Genomic DNA, 23,585 nt, shown 5'->3' on the forward strand with positions numbered 1-23,585 from the left:
TGGGGTTACCTCCACTGAGGTTTACTAAAGTGCAGGTTGCGGAGTCAGCGTGGTGGTAGCTGCATCCAGCACTTAAATAAATGGACCAGGACAGAAGAGAAACTGTCTCTGCGGGCGGAGGGTGCGAAGGGGAGGCGCCGTTCGAGAAGCGTTTGCTCTGGTTGCATGGATGTGAGTCAGTACGATTTATAGCTTAGATGTTCCCTGACTGCAGGATGTGGTCACACCCACTGTGGTGATCTCTGGAAGGAATGTCCCTCACGACAGTTTTGCTGGAAGGGGCTTCAGGTCCGGGGCAGAGGACAGGAGCACGCAGCCTGGAAAACCATCACGGAGGCAGATGGCATCCCAGAAAGTGTGCTGGGCTGGGGTAAGTCACTTTCCCTCTCTGGATCTTGGTTTTTTCCTCATCTGTAAAATGGGAGGATGGGGCTGGGTGGCCCTCGGGGCGTGTCTATCTCCAGTATTTCCGGAGCTGCAAGGATGTCTCCCTGAACTTCTAAACTCTAGTGGGAAGGAGGGGGTGGTGGACTTCCCTCAGTGCTCCCCTGGGGCAGCTGGGGAGCCCTAACAAAGCACCTCCCTAACCCTTGTCTCAGTGTGTCCTCAGAGCCCCCTGGGGGACTGGTATTCATCGAGGCTCAGAGCAGTTGAGTAACTGATCCAAGACCACAGAGCAGAGCTCACCTTGGATTCAGGACCTTTCACTCCAAGTCCCAAGCTCAGACCTTGACTCCTGGTATCCCTCTCACCTCCCACCTAGGAACCCGCTGTGTGCCTGGTGGTACTGGCAGAGGGGAGTGGAGAAGGGGGAACAGGGAGGAGGGGGGTTCTCTGAGGCTGGGAAGGGTGGCTTTGGCTCAGCTTGAGACCCTCCATCCGCCTCAGTCCTCATTCTGGGGAGAGGGTGAACGTTCCAGGTGGCTCTAGCGAGGGTGGTCCCTCACTCATTCACTCAGCAAACATCTCCCGGGCCTGCCTGGGGGCAGGCCCTGTGCTGGCCGGGGTGGGAGCAGACTCCCTATTTGCAGCTACTCCCTGCAGTGTCCTCAAGCTGTTCACCACCCAGTGGGAAAGAAGAGTCTGTAACAGAAGTCGTAACACGCAGGCTGGAAAACAGAGCGGTCACCTCCCTGCAACCGAGACTTCTCGACATTCCCAGCCTCAGAGAAGGGTAGCACTGCCCACTGTCTCCCAGGCAGGATGCCTAGATGTCATCTTTTTTTTTTTTTTTTGGTACACGGGCCTCTCACTGTTGTGGCCTCCCCCGTTGCGGAGCACAGGCTCCGGACGTGCAGGCTCAGCGGCCATGGCTCACGGCCCCAGCCGCTCCGTGGCACGTGGGATCCTCCCAGACTGGGGCACGAACCCGTGTCCCCTGCATCGGTAGGCGGACTCTCAACCACTGCGCCACCAGGGAAGCCCCCCTAGATGTCATCTTGTGTCCTCTTTCTCTCACCTCCCCCCACGCAGGGGGAAGTAACACCTGCCGGCCTCACAACCCGCCCCCTTCTCATCTACCTCCCCGACTTCCACCCTGGTCTGAGCACCTGTGTTTCGAGCCTGGATTCTGGCCGTCACCTCCTACTGGTCTCTCTGTTTCTGCTGGGACCCCATAGTCAGTTCTACAGCAGAAGCAGAGCGGTGCTGTTAGCATGGATGTCAGTCCTCGCCTCTCTGCTCAGAACCTTTTCGTGCTCCAGTCTCAGAGTAAAGCCGACACCCACAAGTCCTGGCCTGGCTTCCCACCCACTGCTCACACCCTCTGCCTCGCTGCATGCCAGCCTCAGACACTTTGTACTGGCTGTTCTCTCTGCCTGGAACCCTCTTCTCAGGGCATCTGCAGGACCAGACACGCTCCCTCACTGCCTTCAGGTCTCTGTTCAAACGTTACCTCCCCAGTGGACCTCTCTGACCACTGTACTGAAAACTCTGGCACTCCCTCTCTCCTTAATCTTTATCCTTCCTACTTTTCACTGTGTAACATACCGACAATAATGGCTAACGCCTCCTGAATGCTTACTGTGCTCTGGGCTGGAGGGAAGAGCTGTCTTATACTGACTCACTCAAGCCTCATTACAACCCTGCGAACATACGGATGAACATCCCATCGGGAGGAGTCTGAGTACCGGGGGAGTTAATTGAGAAGTGGCTGAGCTGGATTTGAACCCAGGCAGTGTGTGCTAAAGCCCGCCGTCACATTCTCCTGTCTCCTACTGGTGGTAAAGTTCTGTAAATTTACCCCCAAATAATCCGCAAGGTCCTACCTGCCTTGACCGCTTTCCACCTCCCTTACAAATGGCCCCTCTGTCTCCCTTACAGGTGTCCGTTCCTGACCCACGGCTGCCCCCAGGGAACTCTCCTCCTGCCTGTTCTTGATCTCAGGGGGTCAGTGACTCTGGGAAGATGTCAGCTCCCAGTTCAAGCGTAATCAGGTGAGATGTCTCCTGAGGGGGAGGAATAGGCCCTGTCCAGAGCCCTCCCTCCCTTCCCCCTTCTGTCCACTTCTGGCTCTGGAAAAAGAGTAGTTGGCATGGCAAGGCCCTGATACTGCAGCTCTGGTGTGTGTGTGTGTGTGTGTGTGTGTGTGTGTGTGTGTGTACATGAACGTGCGACCTATGGGGGCCAACCCCTCCCCTCCCCCTGGGCAGAGTGTGTCAGGGACAGTAGCCGTTGCTGGGAGAGCTTGACCCCACCCTGCAGTTAGGGGCCACACTACAGTGGATTTTGAGGTCTTGCACACAGTAGGTGCTTAAGACATGATTGTGGAAGGAAACTGAATTCTTCTGAATCTTCTTCCCCACTCCAGATCACATTGGGACAGCTGGGAAATACCACACACACACACACACACACACACACACACACCACGAAGAGACCCATGCGCACACAAGTAGACACATGCAACCACACAGGCGCTTACATTTAGATTGATAGCCACTCACACGCATGGACGTGCAGGCATCAAAACACACGGAACACAGTACAGACTCATGCCCTTGTGCACAAGACACAGACACACCAACACACCCTGAGCGTCATAGGAAGTCACACCCTGGTCACCACTGCCTCTGCGCTTCACCAGCTTGAGGTAAGGAGCTTTGGTAAGGAGGGAGGGGGCTAGGGAGGAACCCCACACCGCAGACCCAGCCGCAGGCCCCGCTGGCCCTGCCTGGGAAAAACAGGCTGGTCACCTTTCCTTTGTGGGTAAGGTAGCAATAGGTGGGCAAGGCTTGTATCGGCCACATCTTCTTGGGGCCAGAGGTCCAGTGGCCCAGAGTGATGATTGGAACTGGCTACAGCTGTTCCTCCCTGGACACTGCAGCTCAGGAGAAGCTGTGGACCTCCTCAAATACTCATGGAGACTGGGGAGTAAGAGCACGCATGTGTTCATTCAGTCTTTCATTTGTCCCATCAGATGTTAATTCGGCGCCTTCCTTCTGCCCCATCCTCCAAGAGGCACTGGACTTGCCTGAAGCTTGGCCTGCTGGCTTGAGAGCAAGTGAGCCCCACTTTCTCTGCCAGCCCAGGAGATAAGCTCTGCGCTCCTGGCCAGCCACGCCCTCCTAGCATTCTCCCTCCTCCCTCTCTGCTCCAGATCCCGCATCCAGCTGGTGGATCATGGAGGGCAGGGGTTAACCAGGCCCCCTCGCTGGCCACCCCACCTCATCTTCTTCCCCGGGGCCTCCTCCTCTGCCTCTAAGCCTTGGAGTCTGAGGCTCAGTTCCTGCACCTCTTCTCTGTCTGCACCACTCCCTTGGGGCCTTCATCAAGTCTCATGGCTCGAAATATCATCCCCATGCTGACAGCTCTTAGACTCCTGTCTCGGGCCAGGACGCCTCCCCGTGGGCCTCTGTAACTTAATGTGGCCGGTCCTGAGCTTCCATCCTTCCCCACCCCAACCTGCCCCCTCCACGGACACACACCTTGGAGGCATCCTTGATTCCTTCCTGTCCCTGGAAATCCACATACCGCCTTTCAGAAAATCCTATATGCATACCCTTGGGAATACTTTCAGGCTCTGACCCCTTCCCACCTCCTTCACTGCCACCACCTTGGTTCAACCTGCTGTCGTCTCTTGTCTGGATGATTGTAACAGGTTCCTTGCTTTTTGCTTCTTTCCTTCACCAGAATGTAACCCTCACAAAGGCTCTGACTTTCTTTGTTTTGTTCACCTTTGGGTCCCCATACCATCAACAGTGTCCTGTACATGGTGAGTGGTAGTGAATGTCTCCTGAGTGAACGAATGAAAGAATGAATGCTTCTAGAATCCAAGTCTCTGCATTGGTGCCACCTTCCTTAGGGAACCCTTCTGGAATGATCGCCTCCAGTCTGGGTTGGGGCCAGGCTCCCTCAGCACCCCACACTGCCTTCTATCCCTGCCTGAGGCGTCTATGTTAGGTTCATGAGTCTGTCCAGTCTTCGTGGCAGGTGTGCTGTAGGTTTAACAGATCAGAACCGGAAGCTGACTCAGGCCCCGCCCACCCGGGTGCAGCTCCACCCACCTCCCTGGGCCAAAGGCACGCCCATCTCCAGGAGAAGCTCCGCCCACCTCATTGGGCCAGGGATCCTCCTAGAAGAACGACCTCTGTCTTCTAGCTTCTCTAGCCAATCAGGTTAGAGCTTAATGGAGGATGATGGGAACTCACATCTTCCGGCTTTAAAAAGTCACTTTTGTTGTCTAGCTCCAGACTGGCATGTTACAGATCAAGTCAGCAAACTCCGCCAGATGAGGCCAGCTGCCTGTTTTTGTAAATGAAGTGAAGTCTCAATGGCGCAAGCACAGCCGCGCTCGTGTGCTCCTGTGTTTGCTTTTGTGCTGCAAGGTCAGCTATGAGTAGTTGGGACAGAGACTGTATGGCCCACAAAGCCTGGAATATTTACTATCTGTCCCTTTACAGAAAAAGTTTGCCAATCTCTGTTACAGATGCTCAAAAAATATGGTTGGATTAAGTCAATTCAAGTCAGACCCTCGGAAACCTGCGCTGCTAATGTACGTTCAAGTCTTCTGTCCAGAGACACCAAAATGAACCAAACACTCTAAGCAATTCTCTCTTTAAAATTAGGGAAATGGAGGTATAGACTAGGTAGGAATAGCCACTGAAGAATCCTGTATCTTTCTTTTGTTTAACAAATAGCATTTATTGAGAACCTACTATATTCCAAGAGCTGTTCTAGACAGAGCAAAGAATGAGACAAGGGTCCTGTCCCAACAAGCACTTGGCATCTGGATGGTAAAGCATCACACCCTCACTGTGTTCAGCCAGTGCAGCTTGGGTGCGGGCTCTGCTGTGCCCCTCCTTCCACCTCTGCCCTCGGGTGTGTCTCTGCCGGCCCCTGCATCCCAAGTCCAGCTCTTCTCAGAGGGTCCTCCCGCCAGGCTGTGCTCTACCTGCAGCCACGGACTGTGTCTTACTCATTCCTCTGGACCGCCACAGCGCTGAGTACGGCCTCTGACATACAGAAGTGCTCAATCTGCCTTAATGCCACCACCAGGCTCCTTTGAGAGCCCCAGACCTGGTAATGGGGATGACGACCAAATGACCCTTTAGGAATTCCATCTAAGAGCAGCATCTATGCAGGAATTCATAAAGGGAAAGGATGAGCTTTGTAAGATATTTCCCCCCTTTAAAAAGAAAGCTATAAATGACGTGATGTTTCTTTCCCTTCTCTTCCCAGCCGCCTGGCTGGCTTCGTGTTCCATGGGCTTGCAGTGAAACCCAGATTTCAGGCTGATCTGAGAGTTGGGTCTGATGTGAGGGGTAATTATTGAAAGCGACAGGGGTGATCCATATAATAAAATGCCCCCTACATTTTTCATAAAAGTGATCCAAGGGTAATACTAACCGATGCTGTGGGGGGATGGGAGGGAGGCTTTGACCCGGGAAGGGCACCTGGGAGCAGAAGGGGACGGGCAATGCTCCTGGGAGGAGAGTAAACTCCCTCAGGAAGTGCTGCCTGAGAGCCTGGAGCAGAGCTTTCAACCACGTCTGCTCGGGGCGGCTTTGCTGTACCAGGTATCAAGGACCCTTAGCCCTTCTCCTGGAAATCCTTTTCTCCCAGAACATTTTGCCTTGTTAGTTTTTGCTGATTCTTGAGAGATTTCCTTTGGGTCTCAAAATACTTTCTCTTGATAATATGTCTCAGGTGGATTTAAGATCACAGCTATTACATCAGGATTTAACTTTGACTTGACTTGTGGGGAAAGAAAAAAAATCTCATTGTTTCAGTAGAGGTTCCAGTCTGGCACCGCCTGATAAGTTTCTTCATTGGGTTATTCAAGAAATAGCTACTGAGTGCTTTTTACATGCTGGGCCCTGGGCTGGGAATACAATCATGAACGAGATAGGTAGAGTCTATCAGAGTCCTAGTGGAGTTGGCAGCACTGCGAGGGAGCTGGTTGCTCAAATAGACAAGGACCCCACAGCGTGATAAAGGTGCTAGGCTCTGGGAACCCCTTCAAGGGCATGGAGGACTTCTTGGAGGAGGTGATGTTTCAGCTGAAACCTGGAAGATGAGTAGGAACTTTCCGACAAAGAGGGGAGAGAAGGGCGTTGCAGGCAGAGGGAAACGGCATGCATGAAGGTTTGGCCACTGGGCAGGAGGGGAGGAGGGAGGCTTAGCTTTTTCCTGCCCTCTGTGGTGACAGGGACCTCTAGATAGTCCTGGCCTTTGACTCTCGAAGGATGGAAGGGCAGGACCCACCACGAGGAAGGAGATAAAAAAAATTGCATGCACTCACGGAGGAAATATTCTGCTGTGTCAGCTTCGTAATCTGCATCCTCTGGGAAGTGATCAATTTGCTTGCAGAGACCTTTGAAGTTCCCTGGAAAACAAGGGAAGAAAGAGCTTGTAAGACATCCTAGGCTCCGGGGATTCAGAGCCCACCGGCCTCTTCCAGACTTCTCGCTCTTCTGAAACTGGCTCAGCCCTCTCCCTCATCCCCGGAGGAAGGTATCGCTTTGTCTGTTTGGACATCTGTCTGGTGAATCAAAACACACACACCCGCAGTGCTGTGGAGAGGATCTAAGGCTTAAGACTTCAAAACCCAGCCTTCCATCTCTGCATCGAGGCTTCTGAGGATTAGCTGAGGCGTGGCGGGCAGTGGAGGTTTGAATCTGTGCTGGGGACTGCCACGGAGGAAGCTGGTGAATGTCAATACACCTGCCTCTGCGCCCCAGCCCGGCTGGGAGTCACCTCGCATCTTACACGCGAGAAAGCAGATCGCTTTCCAAAGAAGGCCGACCCCAGACGGGGCTGGAGAACATTCCCACAGACCTTTAGATGAGATTGCAAAGCATTTTCTCACTGGCAGTTACATAGAATTCACTATATGAAGCCCCTGAAAGTTCTGAAATACCCCTAGGGTTGAGCCCCCCAAGGGGGCTGGGCCCTCTACCAGGCTCTTGGACTAGGACCCAACCTGTGAGAGGGGTATTAGCATCCTCATTTCACAGATGAAGAAACTGAAGCTCAGGGAGGCTAAACGACTGAATAAGTACCCATGGCCAGGAAATGATGGAATAAGGGCTCAAACAAAGACCTTTCGGTTCTAAACATTTCCTTGGTGATTGCTGAGAAAGTGAGAGCTGGCTCAGATGAAAACCCCTAGCCCAGTGTCCAGCGGGCCCCCAGCAGTGATCCCTAAATGAATGAGTGAACTATTGAATGCGATCTTCATAAAAACTCATGTGGAGACTAGAATTACAAGCACGGCTGCTTCATGACACCAGAGACTTTGTCTGTTTTATTTGCGTTGTATCCCCAACACCAGCATAGACACTTAAATTTCTCTGAATGACTGAACCCTCGAACCTGTGCAGGGAGATATGGCAACCGCGGGTGAGAGGCAGGCTTTGCGGCTGGACTGCCCTGGCCTTGGGTCTGACTCAGCTTCACGGAGACGCCACACCTCAGTTTTCTCAGAGGAAAGTGGAGATCAGAGCAATTCTTCCTTCACAATTGTCATGGGGATTACACGAGTTGACATGTCTAAAGCGCTCAGGGCGGTACCTGGCACGGTAGTAAATGTGCTGGGGGTATTGATGTGAGAGAGGTATGAACCTTGACTATATTTAGCCCCTGACATTCAGCATTTTCCTGTGATGGTAGCTAATGTAACCTAATTAATACAGTCCGCAATACGTGTTAGCAATTTCTTTTCTTATTACAAGATATTGAATATAGTTCCATGTGCTATACAGACCTTGTTGTCCATCCATTCTATATATAATTGCATCTGCTAATTCCATCCCTCCCCCATACACCCTCCCCCTTGGCAACCACAAATCTGTTCTCTATGTCTGTGAGTCTGTTTCTACTTTGTGGATAAGTTCATTTATGTGATATTTTAGATTCCACATATAAGTGATATCATATGGTATTTGGCTTTCTTTTTGACTTCCTTCTCTCGGTCCATCCATGTTGCTGCAAATGGCATTATTTCATCCTTTTTTATGGCTGAGTAGTATTCCATTGTATAAAGAAGTTTTATTATTATTATTTTCAATTTTATTTATTTATTTATTTTTGGCTGTGTTGGGTCTTCGTTGCTGCGTGCAGGCTTCCTCTAGTTGCGGCGAGCGGGGGCTACTCTTCGTTGCGGTGCGTGGGCTTCTCATTGTGGTGGCTTCTCTTGTTGCGGAGCATGGGCTCTAGGTGTGCGGGCTTCAGTAGCTGTGGCTCACGGGCTCAGTAGTTGTGGCTCACGGGCTTAGTTGCTCCGCGCCATGTGGGATCTTCCTGGACCAGGGCTCGAACCCATGTTCCCTGCATTGGCAGGCGGATTCTTAACCACTGCGCCTCCAGGGAAGTTCCTCTCCGGAGTGCCCGAAAGCCACAAACCTCTCATTTTCAGGAACGACTTCCAGCCCGCTGGCGCGGATCTTAACGCTCCCGCCCTCACCCGAAGGAGCAGTTTCTTTTCTTATAGGATCCTGAGCCTTTGTAGCCCATGGAGTAGGTTTTATCATGTACTATAGAAATTATTTAGGAATTTTAAGGCATTAGTACACAGACCTGTGTATACCACATATAGCTGTATACATAGGCTACAGGTGTGCTTATATAACTAAGTACTTTAGGTATTTCTTGCAGTTATCGTGTTATGTAGGTAATTCTATACTACATATTACAGAGAAGATGGTTGATCCTTACTCTCCAACCCCCCCTTAACTGTCTCTGTACCAAATTCGCTTCCTTTCCCAACTTTTGCAAGAAAAACAATTCCCCAGAGCATAACGGAACTTCGGGTAGCTTCACTGCAGCTTTTTAGGATCTGAAGAGCGCAGCGTTTCACTCCAGATGCTCCCATCAGGGCAGGCGTCTTCTAAGTGTGGTGGGCGGTCTCTTCTCTTGCTCAGCACCCTCCCCACCCCATACCTTGCTGTCTCCCCCTCCTCTGTTGTCCTGACCACGTCCCACGCTGCTCTCGGCATCTTGCTGCATTAACCGGAGGCCTCCCGCGCCCCCTACTAGCTCATCCTCCATCCAGCCACACACTCTCCTCTCCTGAGAAGAGTCTTTGTACCCGCTGCTAAGAGGATAACACAGCCTCCCCATTGTTAAAAGTACAAATCGGTGTATTTACAAAGCACTTTGCAGAGCGCTTTCATTTTCTCTCAATTCAGTCTGACAAATATTTCGTCAGTGCCAACGTGGTGCCAGGCGTCTTTACGAGGAATCTGTACGGGAGGGGAGGTGTGGAGAACGGTACTGACGTGCCCCGAGGCTCCTAAAAAATTGGGGGCAGTGTTCAACCCCCAACCAAGGGATCACAGGTGGAGCCCCCACGTCTGTCTTCTAAGGGCCCCACCCTTCAGGCTGGGGGACCACACCTGCACCTTCTCCCCACGCAGCCTGGCTGTCCCGCTGCCCCAGCCCGTGCCTCCGTCAGCCTTGGACCGTTGGGTCCCAGCATGATGCCTAGCGCAGAAGCACTCCAGAGATGCTTGTTGAGAGGCTGTGTCAAATAATCAGCAGCCAGACCTCTCCGGTGAGGTCCGGACCTGGGAATCCAGCTGCTTGTTTGATGTCTCCTGGTGGATGTTTTAAAAGCACCGTACACTCAGCAGGTCCAGACTGGAACTCATGATCTATCCCTCAAGCCTGGTCTTCTGGAGGCACCAGCTAGGTCAGCCAATGCCTCTTCATCGCTCCCTTGTGAAAACTGAGCCTCGCCATCATCGCCGACATCTCCTCCTATTCCCTGCAGGCTCCATTCATCACGACGTCCTGTCTGTATTTGCTCTCAGTATCTCTCAAACCCATCGATTCCTTTCCAACAATAGTGACACCCACTGCCAGGTGGGTGCTTGCTTCCCTGGATGACTGTGGTAGCCTCCCCACTGGTCATTTTGAACCCACTGTTATCCGTCTCTACAGAGTAATTATAGTGAACCTTTGAAAATGCAAATCTGTTCAAGCCACATCCAGTTTGAAACACTCAACAGCTTCTCGATGCTCTTAGGGAAAGCTCAACATCTTTAACAGGGTCTGACCTGGACTTCTGTCTGGTCTCACCTCCCTCTTGGTGCATGTGTCATCTCTGCTGTTCTTCCTGCCATGCTTGTTCCTGCCACAGGGCCTTTGCACACGCTGGTCTACCTTCCTGTGCCCCCATCATATCCTTTGCTGTCCCTCTCTCAACCTTCTTTGGCCCTCCTGCACTGTGCTAGTGGGGTGTCTGCCACTATGCTGACTGCTCTGTGTTGGGGGGAGGTGCTAAGGCATGAATGATGCTGGTGGGAATATTCTGGTAGAGAGGGAAGAATTGATAACCCAGGGAGGGGATGGGGCAATGCAGGAGCAATGTGAGAGGGGATGAGGTCTGGGACACAAGTGCAAGGTTGGCCTTATATGGACGATGGTGTGTCCACCGCACCGGGAGGGAAGGGGCATCTGTGGGTACAGATGCATGGGGATGAGTAGGCATGGTGGGAGCTTGTGACACTTCTCTTCTGGTTGCTTTTCTTGATGAAATGGGAAGCATGCTCATCAACTGAGGATGGTGAAGGGGAGGAAGGGTTGGAGATTTGAGGGAAGTGGAGAGTGAAATTTTTCTCCATGAGAGTGGGAGAGGGAATGGGCCAGGCTTGAGACATGAAGTATGGGTGTTGGTGGCTTGAAGGTCCCTCTTGAGATTCTGTGGTTTTCTCTGAACACATTTAGTAAGTGGCTGCAGTCTAGCTGGAGAGTTGCCTTTAACCAGGATGAGAGTCAGTGAGATGAACGCAAGAAGGTGAGGGGAGAAAGGCAGTGATTCTGAAGATGGATCAGACCCTAAGCTGGTAAAGGGGACAGTGAAAAGGTGGTGGTTTCAAGGTACTGGAAACGTAAGGTGAGGGTCAAGGGATGGTGGCGGGAGTGAGCTGGAAGGGTGGAGCATGGGAGTCAGCCAGCAGATGCAAAAGACTGAGATTGTGGAAGGGGCGTGGTTATTGGTAACGTCAGGGTCAATGATAAGACCATGAACCGGGTGGCTCAAGTCGGGTGGAGGTAGGGATGCCATTCAAAGTATTTAGCAAAGCTCATACAAATTAATACAGAAGACAAAACGAAATAACTTTTGTACATAAAACAAAACTAAATGTTTGCTTTTATTTCCTACATACATCAATTACATATTATAAAACTGCTTACCAAGTTAAATGTTGACATGCAAATGATTCATCAATTATTCTAATAAACCCCAAATCAGTGGTTGGTTTTTAGAAATTATTGGTGTGATCTTTTGATGATGAGGCTCTTACAAGCTAAATGATGGCCTTGTCTGGACCGAGATTTGACACGGGGAACCACACCAGATGCTTCTGGCCCTTCTCTGTTAGAGGAAGAGTCATCCTGTCTCTGTGATATAGAATTTTCTCCTAACCTGCCTGATGCAGTTCAGTTGGGGACTTCTCTGAGAAAATAGCCCTCTGTCCTGGAAAGTGGCAGAGCTGGGAGTGGTAGAGTGGGCGTGGTGGTGGAGGTGAGAAGGACGGAAACCTCAAGAGGCAGTGCTCTTGTGGGCAGTGGGGTGAGCACAGCCCGGTCCTGCCACTCAGGATCCTTTGAAGGTTCTGTTCTTCTTGGGTCCTTGCATACCCCCTGCAGAGCCAGGTGTACCGGGGCCTGTAGAGGCACAGAGCTCACCCTCCATCCATCCTTGGGGAGTGGGGAGAGGCCATGGGCCTCAGTCCCAGCCCCTTCCTTCTCTGCCTGTCACAACCCTGCTCAGCCCTCTTCCCCATACTTGGTGGGGCTGATTGATGCTGTGGGGTTTCAGTATTAAACAAGCAACGATGCAGGACTTGTAAGGGCTGGCTGAGCGAGGGGGAGAGGCCAGGTACTGCGAGGACTCTCTGCCTGCTTGTGAAATCTCCCAGAGGACCACAGAAGTAGCACTAGGGAATGAGGTAGCAGCAAGTGGTAAACGTCTCAAAGAATGGGTGGGGGGAATGCCCGGGAGGCAAAGAATAGAGGCGAGGGGGAGTCAGGGTAGAGAAGGCTGGGATGAGTTTCAGGGAGAAAGGATTTTAGGAGAGAGGCCGGGAGATGGAAACAGCAGGGAGGGTCCCACCACCCTCAGGCCCAGGGCTGTGGGTGATAAAACACCCCCGTGTGGGGGATGGCAGGGGGTGGTGTCCTCAGGGGAGGACAGGTTTCCATCAGAGCAAGAAGAGAAGAGACTGAGAACATGGGGGATTTTGCCGACATCAGGACAAAATTCCAGAAATCCCAGAGCAAGGATTTGTGGGGCTGGGGGAGTTGGAGATTGGGTTAGAACTCTGAGGGATGAGTGGTTGGTAGTGAGGAAAGACCCAGATAACCTGGAACTCAGGCTATGGCAGGATTGGTCCCCATGGTCTCTAGGTTGACGGTGATGATGAGGCTGTGAGTGTCAGCTGGAAGCATAAGGGGTCTCCAGGAGCACTTGGGGCTCTGTGGCCCAGGACTCAGTCTGACTAAGGTGGTGCTACCAGTAGCACCCCATCACTTTTGGTGGAATTTAAGTTTGGTAGAACATCTGTGTCGGCAGACATTACTACCGACAGCGAAGAGGGGTGTCATCTTGTTTTCCTGATGCCAGCCTAGAGTTCTGCTGTATTTCTTTCTGGTTGGTGGTCATCAAGCCCAGGAGTTGACACATCTTCAGGCATAGATGGATCCAGGTGCTCAAAAATCTGGTGTCTCTCACCATCTCTGATCATCCTTCCTCTCTCCCAGGGTAGAGACTAAGGGCTGACCAAGTGCTTGGGCCTGGTGTGGCGGAGGGAAATCTGACCTGATTCTTGCTCTCCAGGGGCACGCAGTCTTGGGGGAAAGACAGAGAGCACAGAATTTACTAGAATGTAATGTCTCACGTCATTAGAGGGATGTATAAGGCCTTATGGGAGCATAGTTTTTCAGTTTTTTGTGTAGCACCAACTTTATGCCATGCTTGTGCGATCTGCTGAGGACACAGGAAAAAAATATACTTTCTCCCACAGAGCATGCCATCTATGGGAGACAGAGAACAGAGGCTGTGGGGTAGCAGGATGTGTGTTGTGGCAAAGCAGGGCGTGTCTGGGAGCACACAGAGGGCTGCAGATCCAGGTGTGTGAGTGTGCAGGTGTTGACGCAGGCCTCCTGACTTGGAAGGTGGAGGAGTTAGCCAGGTGAAGCAGGTAGGTAGGGATGTGTGTGTGTGTGTGTGTGTGTGGGTGTGGGTGTGGGTGTGGGTGTGTGTGTTGGGGCATGTGAGGAAGCGGTGGAGGATGAGAAGGGATTCTAGGAAGAAGAGCCGACAAGAGCAAAGTCAGGGACCTGCTGGGCACACAGGAGGGAGCAGAGTGTCTCAGGGGTCAGGCAGGTCCTCCAGGGCAGAGTTGTGGGTAACAGGGAAGCCTGGAAGCAGTGGTGTGCTGGAGCCGGCTTACATCAGGGGAGCTGATTGTTAGTGTCTCTTCCTAACTCACATGAGTAGCTTGAAATCAGCCATGGTGGTAGTGTTTGCACCACGGGAATCGGCAAGCACTACAAACCAAGGTCCCATTTCCCTGCCCGGAGAGCCAGCTGTTAAACATTTACCAGGACACGCTTGCATGAAGGGCAATCCCGTATGAGGGCTTGGCTGGTGCAAAGGCGTGACATCTTCGTGGGATTGGAGATTTACAGAAAGATTGGTCCCATTGGGAGGGCTGGATGGGTCAGTGTGAGGGCAGGAGATAGCTGTGGAGGGGCAGGGGCCAAGTCCCGCAGGGGCTTGTGGTCCAGGCTGAACTGAGGAGGGGGCATCTCAGCGTCCACTCCCCCTACAAGCATTGGCTTTGAGCTTTTGGAGGATGAAGAGGTGGGGGGACTCTCCCACCATGAACTATATAAAGGATTATTCTAATCACCGCGAAATCTCTACTGAACCTCCACCTCAGAAGGGCCAGCGATGCCACGTCAACCCCAGAGCCCAGGGACTTCAGGCCAAGCTGAGGTGGGAAGGCCACGGGCTGTGCCTGAGGCAGCTACAACTCTGCCTCCAGGAATTTCCCACTTCAGATTGAAAATTTCAGCTTGCAGGTATTAAGTAGTTTAAAAGGAGGTTTCATCCGCTTTGTAAAAAGCACATTAATATCTCACGGCACCCACTGCTGTCTCATTTATTTGAGATGCAATAAGCTCTCATAAACCTGGTCATTAAGGGTTGAACAGACACTGTTTTATTTTCCACGTATTCATGAGAGTCTGAAAGAGCAGCTCGGAGCCGGGAGGGTGCGCGGAGGGGGCCGGCTGACGCACGGGGAGGAGATCGGCTAAGCGATATTTTAAGTGAAGCAAAGGAAGGGCTTGGTGGGAGCTGCTTGTGCTGCGTTTTAGACCTTTTCTGCTCCTGGCTGTTTGCTTTGCTGGCGGGGCCCTCCCTGACCGCAGGGATTAAGGACACCTTGGGGCAGGTGGGCGAGGCCTGGCTCGTCCCTCTCTGGGAACCCCAGGCCCCAAACAGCGCTGGCACGGGCTGCTGCTGGAAGGTGTGAAACGACAGCCTTTGTGGCTGTCCATAAGTTCACTCGTTCCCCGTTCATTCATTCACTTAACTGTTTTGAATGCCTGCTATGTGCTAGGTCCCGTGCAGGCACCGGGCCGGGTTACGTGGGGTAAGAAGGATGTCCTGCCTGCCTGCCTTCCTCGATTCTGCCCTATCTTGTGTCCTGAGCTCTCACCTCCCAGAAGCCCTGGGCACAGCCCTGAGCACTTGCCCACACAACCTCTGGGAGTATATCCTGTCCTGATTCTTGTCAGCTCCTTCTTCAGTCCTTTCAGTGTGATGTGGGGGAGAGATTGGACCCCAGACTCAGAGAGTTCCAGCTTCTAAGCCTGGCTCTGCTCGCTATTAGCTGTGTGGCCTTGAGCAAGCCATGTGACCTCCCTGTGCCTGTTTCCTTAGCTGTCAAAGGGGGATATTAATCTCTGCCCCGTGGGGAGATTCTGAGGACTCAAGGAGATAACAGAAGTGAAGGCCCCTTGTGCAGTTCCTAACCCAGAGCAGGCACTCAACAAATGTAATCCTTCTTTCTCTTTCTTCTTCAAATGATGCCTCTTTCAGGAAGCCTTTCTTGATTGCCCTTAGTTGGAAAAACTCTTTCCCTCCTCTATGCCTCTGTGAAGTGCTTCTAGATTTTAATGGGCATAGGAGTCACTGGGGGATCATGTTAAACCAGATTCTGACTCAGTGGGTCTGGCATGGGGACTGAGACTTTGCATTTCTCACAAGTTCCCAGGTGAGACTGACGCTGCACGGTCCCTGGTGGACCACACTTCCGGTTGGTTTTCGAATACTTTGTATCTGCTTTGATCATATTTTGTGTTCTGGTATCATTGTTTAGGAACAAATGGCTGCAAATCTGTAAGTTTCTCAAGGACAGAATTTCTTCTAGAGAGTTTCCTGAACATACCATATTTCCCTTGATTCCAAGATGCTCACATGCACATTTCAGTGAAATTGGGTTATGTCTTATAATTGATGGGTTCATTTACTGCTGTGTGTGTCTTTTCTCCTGAAAAATCATTATTACTTTGATGGTGTGTCTCATAATTAATGATAATGGCTACACAACAAGTGTTTATTGAACAAATGGACAAATAAACAAACAAATCTGTGTGTATTTGTGTGTGTGTGTGTCTGTGCGGGCAGAGAGTGTCCTATACATTTCCATTCTCCTGAACAGATGAACATTATGACACTATTAGAATTCCTGGGGCACCAGGATCTTTTGTACCTCTCTTATTAAAAACTTATTTGACAATATCAAAATATGTGTATAACCCAAACCCCAGCAATTTCTCTTAGAAATTTGCCTTGGGAAACCCTTGCATGTATGCATGAGAAGATGTGTACGAGAATGTTCCTAACAGCATTACTTGAAACAACAAAACACTGGGAACAACTCACATTTCTATTGTCAGAGGAATGATAATATCTTGGAGTACATTAATATAATGGGATATTACATGGCAATGAAAGAGAGTAGATTACAGCTACACATGTCAACACGGTTGAGTTCTACACACATAATACTGAACAGAATAGAACAGAAATAGACTCACAGGCATAAAACATGAACTTATGGTTACCAAAGGGGAAAGGGGGGAGGGATAAGTTAGGAATTTGGGATTAAAATATACATGTTACTATACATAAAATAGATTACCAGGGACTTCCCTGGTGGCACAGTGGTTAAGAATCCGCCTGCCAATGCAGGGGACATGGGTTTGAGCCCTGGTCCGGGAAGATCCCACTTGCCGTGGAGCAACTAAGCCCGTGCGCCACAACAACTGAGCCCGTGTGCCACAACTACTGAAGCCTGTGAACCTAGAGCCTGTGCTCCGCAACAAGAGAATCCACTGCAATGAGAAGCCCGTGCACCACAACGAAGAGTAGCCCCCGCTCGCTGCAACTAGAGAAAGCCCGCGCGCAGCAACGAAGACCCAACACAGCCAAAAATAAATAAATAAATAAATCTATAAAAAAAATTTTTTTAAATGGATTACCAACAAGGATCTACTGTATAGCACTGGGAATTATATGCAATGTCTTGTAATAACCTATAATAGAAAAGAATGTAAAAAAAGAATATATATATATACATATATATATATATATATAAAACTGAATCACTTTGCTGTACACCTGAAATGAACATAACATTGTAAGTCAACTGTATTTCAGTAAAAATAAAAACAAAATACTGAACGTAAAAATCAAGCCACAGAAAAATACATATGATATGATTCCATTTTCACATAGTTAAACGTGTACAACTGGACGATAGATTGTTTAGAAATACATGTTTGTGGTGAAACTGTAAAGTCAAGCAAGCAGTGTTAAACTCGGAATTCAAGAGGGCATTGCTCCGAGATGGGGGAGAGTGGTTGTGGTGGCAGAGAGGGGACAGGTCAGCTTCAGCGTACCGGGAGGCGCCATTTCTTAGCCTGGTGGTCAGTGCACAGGCCCTCATTTTATTGTTATTCTCTATGCTTCGCTATGGCAGAGGCTGCTGGCTGTTTCCTAATGTCTTGTTCTTGCCGTCTTCCCACATTTTGCCGGGACAGACGGCTTCCCAGAATATAGACTTTAGTTCCCAGCCTCTCTTGCAGCTGGCGGTGGCCATGTGACCAAGCTCTGATCAATGGGGTGGAAGTGGAAGTGGAGGGAGAAACTTCTGAGAAATGTCCTTCGGGGGATGGCATGTGCCCTTCTCGATGACCCTTTCCTCTAGGCACGTGGAGTAGGGAGCTCCAGTTGCCATGTTGGACCATGACACAACCTTGAGGATGGAGAGCTGCATGATGGAAGAATCAAATACAGACATCTGGACCATGCCGCCATGGAGTGTCTTATCTCCTGAACATTGTATCTCCAGAGTCAGGTGATGGGAGAGAAATAAACTATCTTTTTAATTTTAGTTAAAAGAAACAACCCTTGTTGCCAAACCTAATCATAATCAATGTAATCATACGTATTAAAATAGTCTTCTGTATGTATTTAATATTAGATACATTTTAAAGAACCCTCAGTGCCTGCATAGAGCAGGTGCTCACTACGTATCTACAGGACAATTGAGCAAAAGAATGAATTAAAAATTATCTCAATGTTCCTCACAACCCCTTTGTTCAGGATAAACTTTGCCCTGGTTCAGTGCTGGCTGTGCCTGTAAATAAGGGAAGAGGTGGGCAGGGGCGCTGCTGAGAATGAGTGTGCAAGGGAGAAAGTCAACTTAGACAAGGGAGCCAGGAGGGAGGCGCAAGACAGTGGGTTTGACCTCAGACAGGAAGAGGGAGTGGATCCCGGTGAAGATAAGTGAACGAGGATCGTTGGTGCTTAGAGGTTGTGGACGAGGCCCCAGAGATTTGGTCAGGGCCTTACACTGGGGGCTCTGGGTGTCACAGGCAGGGGTGCCCTCGTTGGCTGGTGGATCAATATAAGCCTGACGAAGACTGAGAACTTGGAAGGATCTGGGTTCTGAACTTCAAGGCCCCTTCATCACAGCCTTGCAGCTCTGTCCCCGCTACCCCATACTGCTGACACTGGAGCAGGTTCCCGGGGACAGGAAAACCTCAGACCCACAATCACCACAATGTGATTGAAAGCCTGTTCCCGATGAGGTTAAGGACACTCCACGGAGGTAACAAGTCAACCTAAAATGTACTCTATAAAATAGGCCTGTAGGTTTGGGTGTTGTCATAAGCCGTGAGGAAACCTCTCCCAAATACAATTCTATTAGTTCACCTCCTGCTGCTAGAGAGATAGCGAAGGTCAGTGGTTAACCTCAGAGTCTGGAGGCGGGCAACCTGGGTTCATATCCCAGTTATGCCACTGAACCTCTCTGAACCTCAGTCTTTTCATCTGTAAAATGGGCAGACAGTAGACCTATCTCATAGGGCTGTGAGCATTGCGTGACACACTGAACTGAGAGGGTTTAGCACAGTGCCTGGCACCAGGAGGTACTCAATAAAGTAGCACCAGTCAGGTGCTACTGCCTGGGCCCCGTGCTGGGGGTACAGAGGGGTTACACACAGTCTCTGCTCTCAAGAAGCTCACAGACTAGTGATTACATTGCGATGTCAAGATTGCTCCCAGGTGGAGGCAGGCCCAGGGAGTACGGGAGCCCGACAGGCATAGATCCTCTGGAACAGGACTGGTCAAAGGACTCTGTCAACCCCCGAGCCCCAGGAGTAGGCGGATAATGAATAAATACTGCCATGTGCCAACAGCTCTAATTCATCTTGAGAGGCTGGTGGCATAGTGGAAAGGTGGCTGGGCCACATAGTGAGAGAGCTGGTGCTTGAGCCGTCTTTCTGCCACGTCTTAGCCGTGTGATCTTGGGCAAATCATTCACTTTGGGATTTATTCAATATTTCAGCTGGTCCTCAAACTTCTCCTGAGTGCCCACTAGCTATGGTGGTTGAGCTGGGCGCCGTGGTAGAGAGGGGATCGGTACAGCAGGAGTAGCCATCCCCAAGAATGGTGTCCAGGAGACACTGAGACAAAGAATCAACTTATCTGACCCAGAGTGAAAACAACAGCAAGGGCGGGGATGATCACGGTTTTGGTCCCTTGGAGAAGCTGCCACGAGCTAGGTGCTGGGCTAAGCACTTTACACTTAATCCTAAAAAACCCCTTTTATTATTGTCTCCACTTTAAAGGTGTGGAAATAGAGGCACAGAGAGGTGAAGACACGCACTGAAGGATTCACAGTGTGAGCGAAGGAGCTGGGATTTGACCCCAGGCAGTGGGGTTCTAGTGACCACTAGGTGATATTGTTACAGCAGAGCACGGGAAGGTGGAGGGTGGGCGGGAGGGTGCCTGGCTCCGTCTGGGTGGTGGTGGGCTGTCAGGAAGGCTTCCTGGAAGAAGCTCCATCTCAGATGAGCCACGAAGGATAAGTAGAAATTGGCAGAGGAGCGGGAGGGTGGGGAGGTGCTGGGAGGAAGAGCAAGGGTTAACCAAAAAGGGAAGATGGGATCCTGCAGCCGAGAGCTTTGGTCTGTCTGAAGGACAGATGGTTGGGCTGGATATAAGCCTGTGTGTGTGTGTGTGTGTGTGTGTGTGTGTGTGTGTGTGTAACCAGTCCAGAGAGATAGTAGCTGTGGTCAGATTATTTGGGACCTAATAAGCCACGCAAAGTATGGACTTAGCAGCAGTGGGGAGCCGCCTGCTCTTAAGCAGGTGGTTAACGTGACCAGACTTGTGCTTTAGGATGATGGGCCTGGCGGCCGCATGGGGAGTGGACTGGAGGGACAAGCCTGGAAACCGTGAGCCCAGTCCAAGCCACCAGCATCTCTCACCTGGACCAGTGCGATGGAAGTGGTCCAGGTGAGAGATGGAGGTGGCTCAGGCAGGGTCAGGACAGTGGCGATAGAGAGATGTGGGTGGATATGAAGTCAGTTGAGATTTATTTATCTGTAAAATGGGGAAATGGGCCAGTCCTACTTTCCTGAGGGTGTAATTGAAGAGATGAAATGAGGTGAAGTTGAGAGCTAATAAACCCACTTGGTAAATTGCAAAACTCTGCAGAGGTGCAGGCTGATTAGCACAGTTACCCTTCAGTGAATGTGATGGGGCCAAACAACTCTCCCTCCATATATATACCTCCTAGTCCCTGGACAAACTGCTGCTCTAAAACTCACTAGTTGTGCCACCTTGGGTAAGTCACTTCCCCTCCTCTCAACTTCTATCTTCTCCTTTGTAAAAGTGTTTGTTGTAAAAATGAGTAAGATAAGGTGCAGAGTACTTGACACTATGCCTGCCACATAGAAAGCGTTAGGAAGTAAAAATCTTTCCAGAGCTAGCGTCTCTTCCACTACTCTGTGTACGAAGATCACAGGGCCTGGCTGCCAGGATGCGTCCCACAGGCACTGTCATCTGAGGGACCCTCCTTCCTGCCAGCATCTTGTGAAGGTCTTCAACATGTTGCCCAGATGTCTCCATGGAATGAGAAAATGCCAATGGCCTTTCCCGCTTTGCATATTCTGCCTTGAGTTTTTGACCACCAATTCCCCCAACCCTCTTTGATTCATTTTCATCTGCTCAGGTGTCTTCAATTTCATGGCAGCGATCCAGGCCAAAGTGGTCAAATGCCATGGACACCACTGGCCCACGCGGATGGAAATGTTTCATGAGATGAGGATCCACAGGCCTGGGGATGCCCATCTAACCACACTCTTGTTTCCAAACCAAACATGCTCAGAAATCTTCAAGTCTCCCATTACCTGAAGCACAAAGAGCAGACATCACGGCAGAGCCAGATTCTCAGCCGTGTCCAGTTGGACCCAAAGCTTGCCACCTGATCTGCTCTGACTCTTGTCTCCCAGCTATGCTGGACTCAGGAGAGCGTTTGCCTTTCCCCTTTCCTCACCATTGCAAACACTTTCCTTCCCTGCTGAATCAAGCTCTCTCCTCTTCTCCATCTGAAACAATGCCCATTTCACTCCAGAGGGTAGGAATGTACATGCAGGACCGGGACTAGGGTCAGGTGCCTGGGGTCCAATTTAAGGAGGCACTCATCCTCAGGGTCGTGCAGGTGCAGTGAGCACCTCCTTCAATTCTGCAGCTTGTCCTAGCCTGGCCCAATGAAAGGAAGAAGTCAGATTAGTACCTGGGTGGGTGTTGTGGTTTTCAGAACTCCCACGGTAGTGAGCTCCCTGTCACTGGAGGGGTTCAAGCAGAAGGTGGTCAGCTGCCTCTTAGGGATGCTGAAGAGGTCATTTCTATACTAGCTGGGAGGTGGAGTAGGTGCTTCTGAGGTCTTCCATCCTCTGGAAGCTAGGATTTACGGAGCCCTCCCTAATCCCACAGCTCAGAGCTGCCTCTCCTTTCTTTCAACTGTGTTTTTACCTCCAGGATCACTCATCTGGCAATTAACCACAGGCTGCCTCATGACGGCTCTTGTATTGCCGTCTTGTCATTTCAAATTTCACAAGTGTACGTGTCATTTTCCTAATAGCGTTCCACATGCATTGAGGAAAAGGATTGAACTGCACACTTTCTGTTCTCTCTCTCAGTGGGTGAGGGAGCCTCTCTAATGTTTATTAAAAATCTTCTCTGTGCCGATACTTTACACCTCACTTGATTCAATTATCACATCAACCCCTTGGGTAGGTTCTGTTAATGCCCATTCCACAGATGAGAAACTGGAGGCTCATAGAGCTTGATTAATATCAGCTACTCTTTTTAATAGAAACTCGGGACTGATGCTATCCGGCTGCCTGGGTATGCAGCCTCCAGCAAATTGCTTAAGTGATTTTGGCCTCGGTTTCCTCACTATAAAATGGGATAATACGGACTTCCCTGGTGGTTTGGTGGTTAAGACTCTGTGCTTCCAATGCAGGGGGCACGGGTTCGGAGAACTAAGTTATCCCTGGTCGGAGAACAGAGATCCCACATGCCGCAGGAGTAAAAAAAAAAAAAAACAAAACCGATAACAACATCACCAATTTCACAGGTTCTTGTGAGGGTTGAATAAGTTAACATGCATGTCAAACTCTTAGAACAGTGCATGTCATGAGCCTTCAGTACATATTACCTGTTATTAGTTTCTATTGTCATTGTTATCAAAAGAGTCGTGAGCCTTGTCATATCTAGAAAAAACAATGATCAGAATGCGAGTTTTAGTATTTCCCGGAGTTTAAATAAATCTGGACCAGTCATCCAGGTGGGAAGACAGGACCATTCACTGTCAGAGCTTGTGATTTTCTCAGAATTGTCCCTCTCTCCGGGAGAGAGAATCCTGCCCAGAAGCCATTTGTAGAAATGGAAACGTGAGTATCTCATGAGTCTAATTGGCAGGAATCCATCCCCCGGAACTTGATTACCGCTGGGGAAATTGCCAAAAGAGTTTTCAAGCCTACGAAGCTGGGACTTCCCTGGTGGTCCAGTGGCTAAGACTCCGAGCTCCCAATGCGGGGCGGTGGGGGGGCCTGGGTTCAATCCCTGGTCAAGGGAGCTAAACCCCACACGCCACAACTAAAGATCCCACGTGCCGCAATTAAGACCTGGCACAGCCAAATAAATAAATACTTAAAAAAAAACCCTGAACAACTATTTCTAGAATTAAAAAACTAAAACTAAAACAAAACAAAAACTACAAAGCTGCGGGCAAGACTCGGTCTTCAGTTATTGATTCATTGATTGATCAAAAACATGTTGGCAGACTTCCCTGTGCTAGGCACTCTGCTAGCGGAGCACATAGGGATGAAAAAAGCAGAATCTTCTCTCTGAAGCCTTCGTAGTCTGGGGGAGGGGTGGACCCAGTGAGCCTCAGCCCCACAAAGCCAGCCTGTACTCAGAGAGGTGCAAACAGGACAGCCAGGCTGCCCGCCTTCTGCCTTTTCACCACAGTCTGCAAGAGGAAAGGGGTTCTTGAGGGATGAGGAAAATTACTGAGAGAAGTTGCAGCTGACCCAGACAGCTCAGCTGGGACGAGGATCAGGCGGCAGGCGGGGCTGGGTGAACCAGTTGCCGGGTGTGTGTGGAAGAGATGGAGGGAGGCTCTTGAAGGGGGTGGACCGCCAGAGCCTCTGCCACCCGCTGAAGAAGGGTGGGCTCTGGGAAGATCCGCCCCGCCAGTGCC

General features: G+C 50.5%; 1 protein-coding gene across 1 annotated transcript in view; it reads right to left on the reverse strand.

Annotated features, from left to right (window-relative positions):
* Positions 1-23,585, reverse strand: part of CACNG2 (calcium voltage-gated channel auxiliary subunit gamma 2) — a 119,498-nt gene that overhangs the window by 10,088 nt on the left and 85,825 nt on the right. The window contains exon 2 of the mRNA XM_082849450.1: positions 6,743-6,826. Within this exon, the coding sequence (XP_082705576.1) occupies positions 6,743-6,826 (84 nt within the window). The remainder of the gene's footprint in view (positions 1-6,742; positions 6,827-23,585) is intronic.

This window comes from Leucopleurus acutus (genome assembly GCF_964270905.1).
Source record: "Leucopleurus acutus genome assembly, chromosome: 11".
Lineage (NCBI taxonomy): Eukaryota > Metazoa > Chordata > Mammalia > Artiodactyla > Delphinidae > Leucopleurus > Leucopleurus acutus.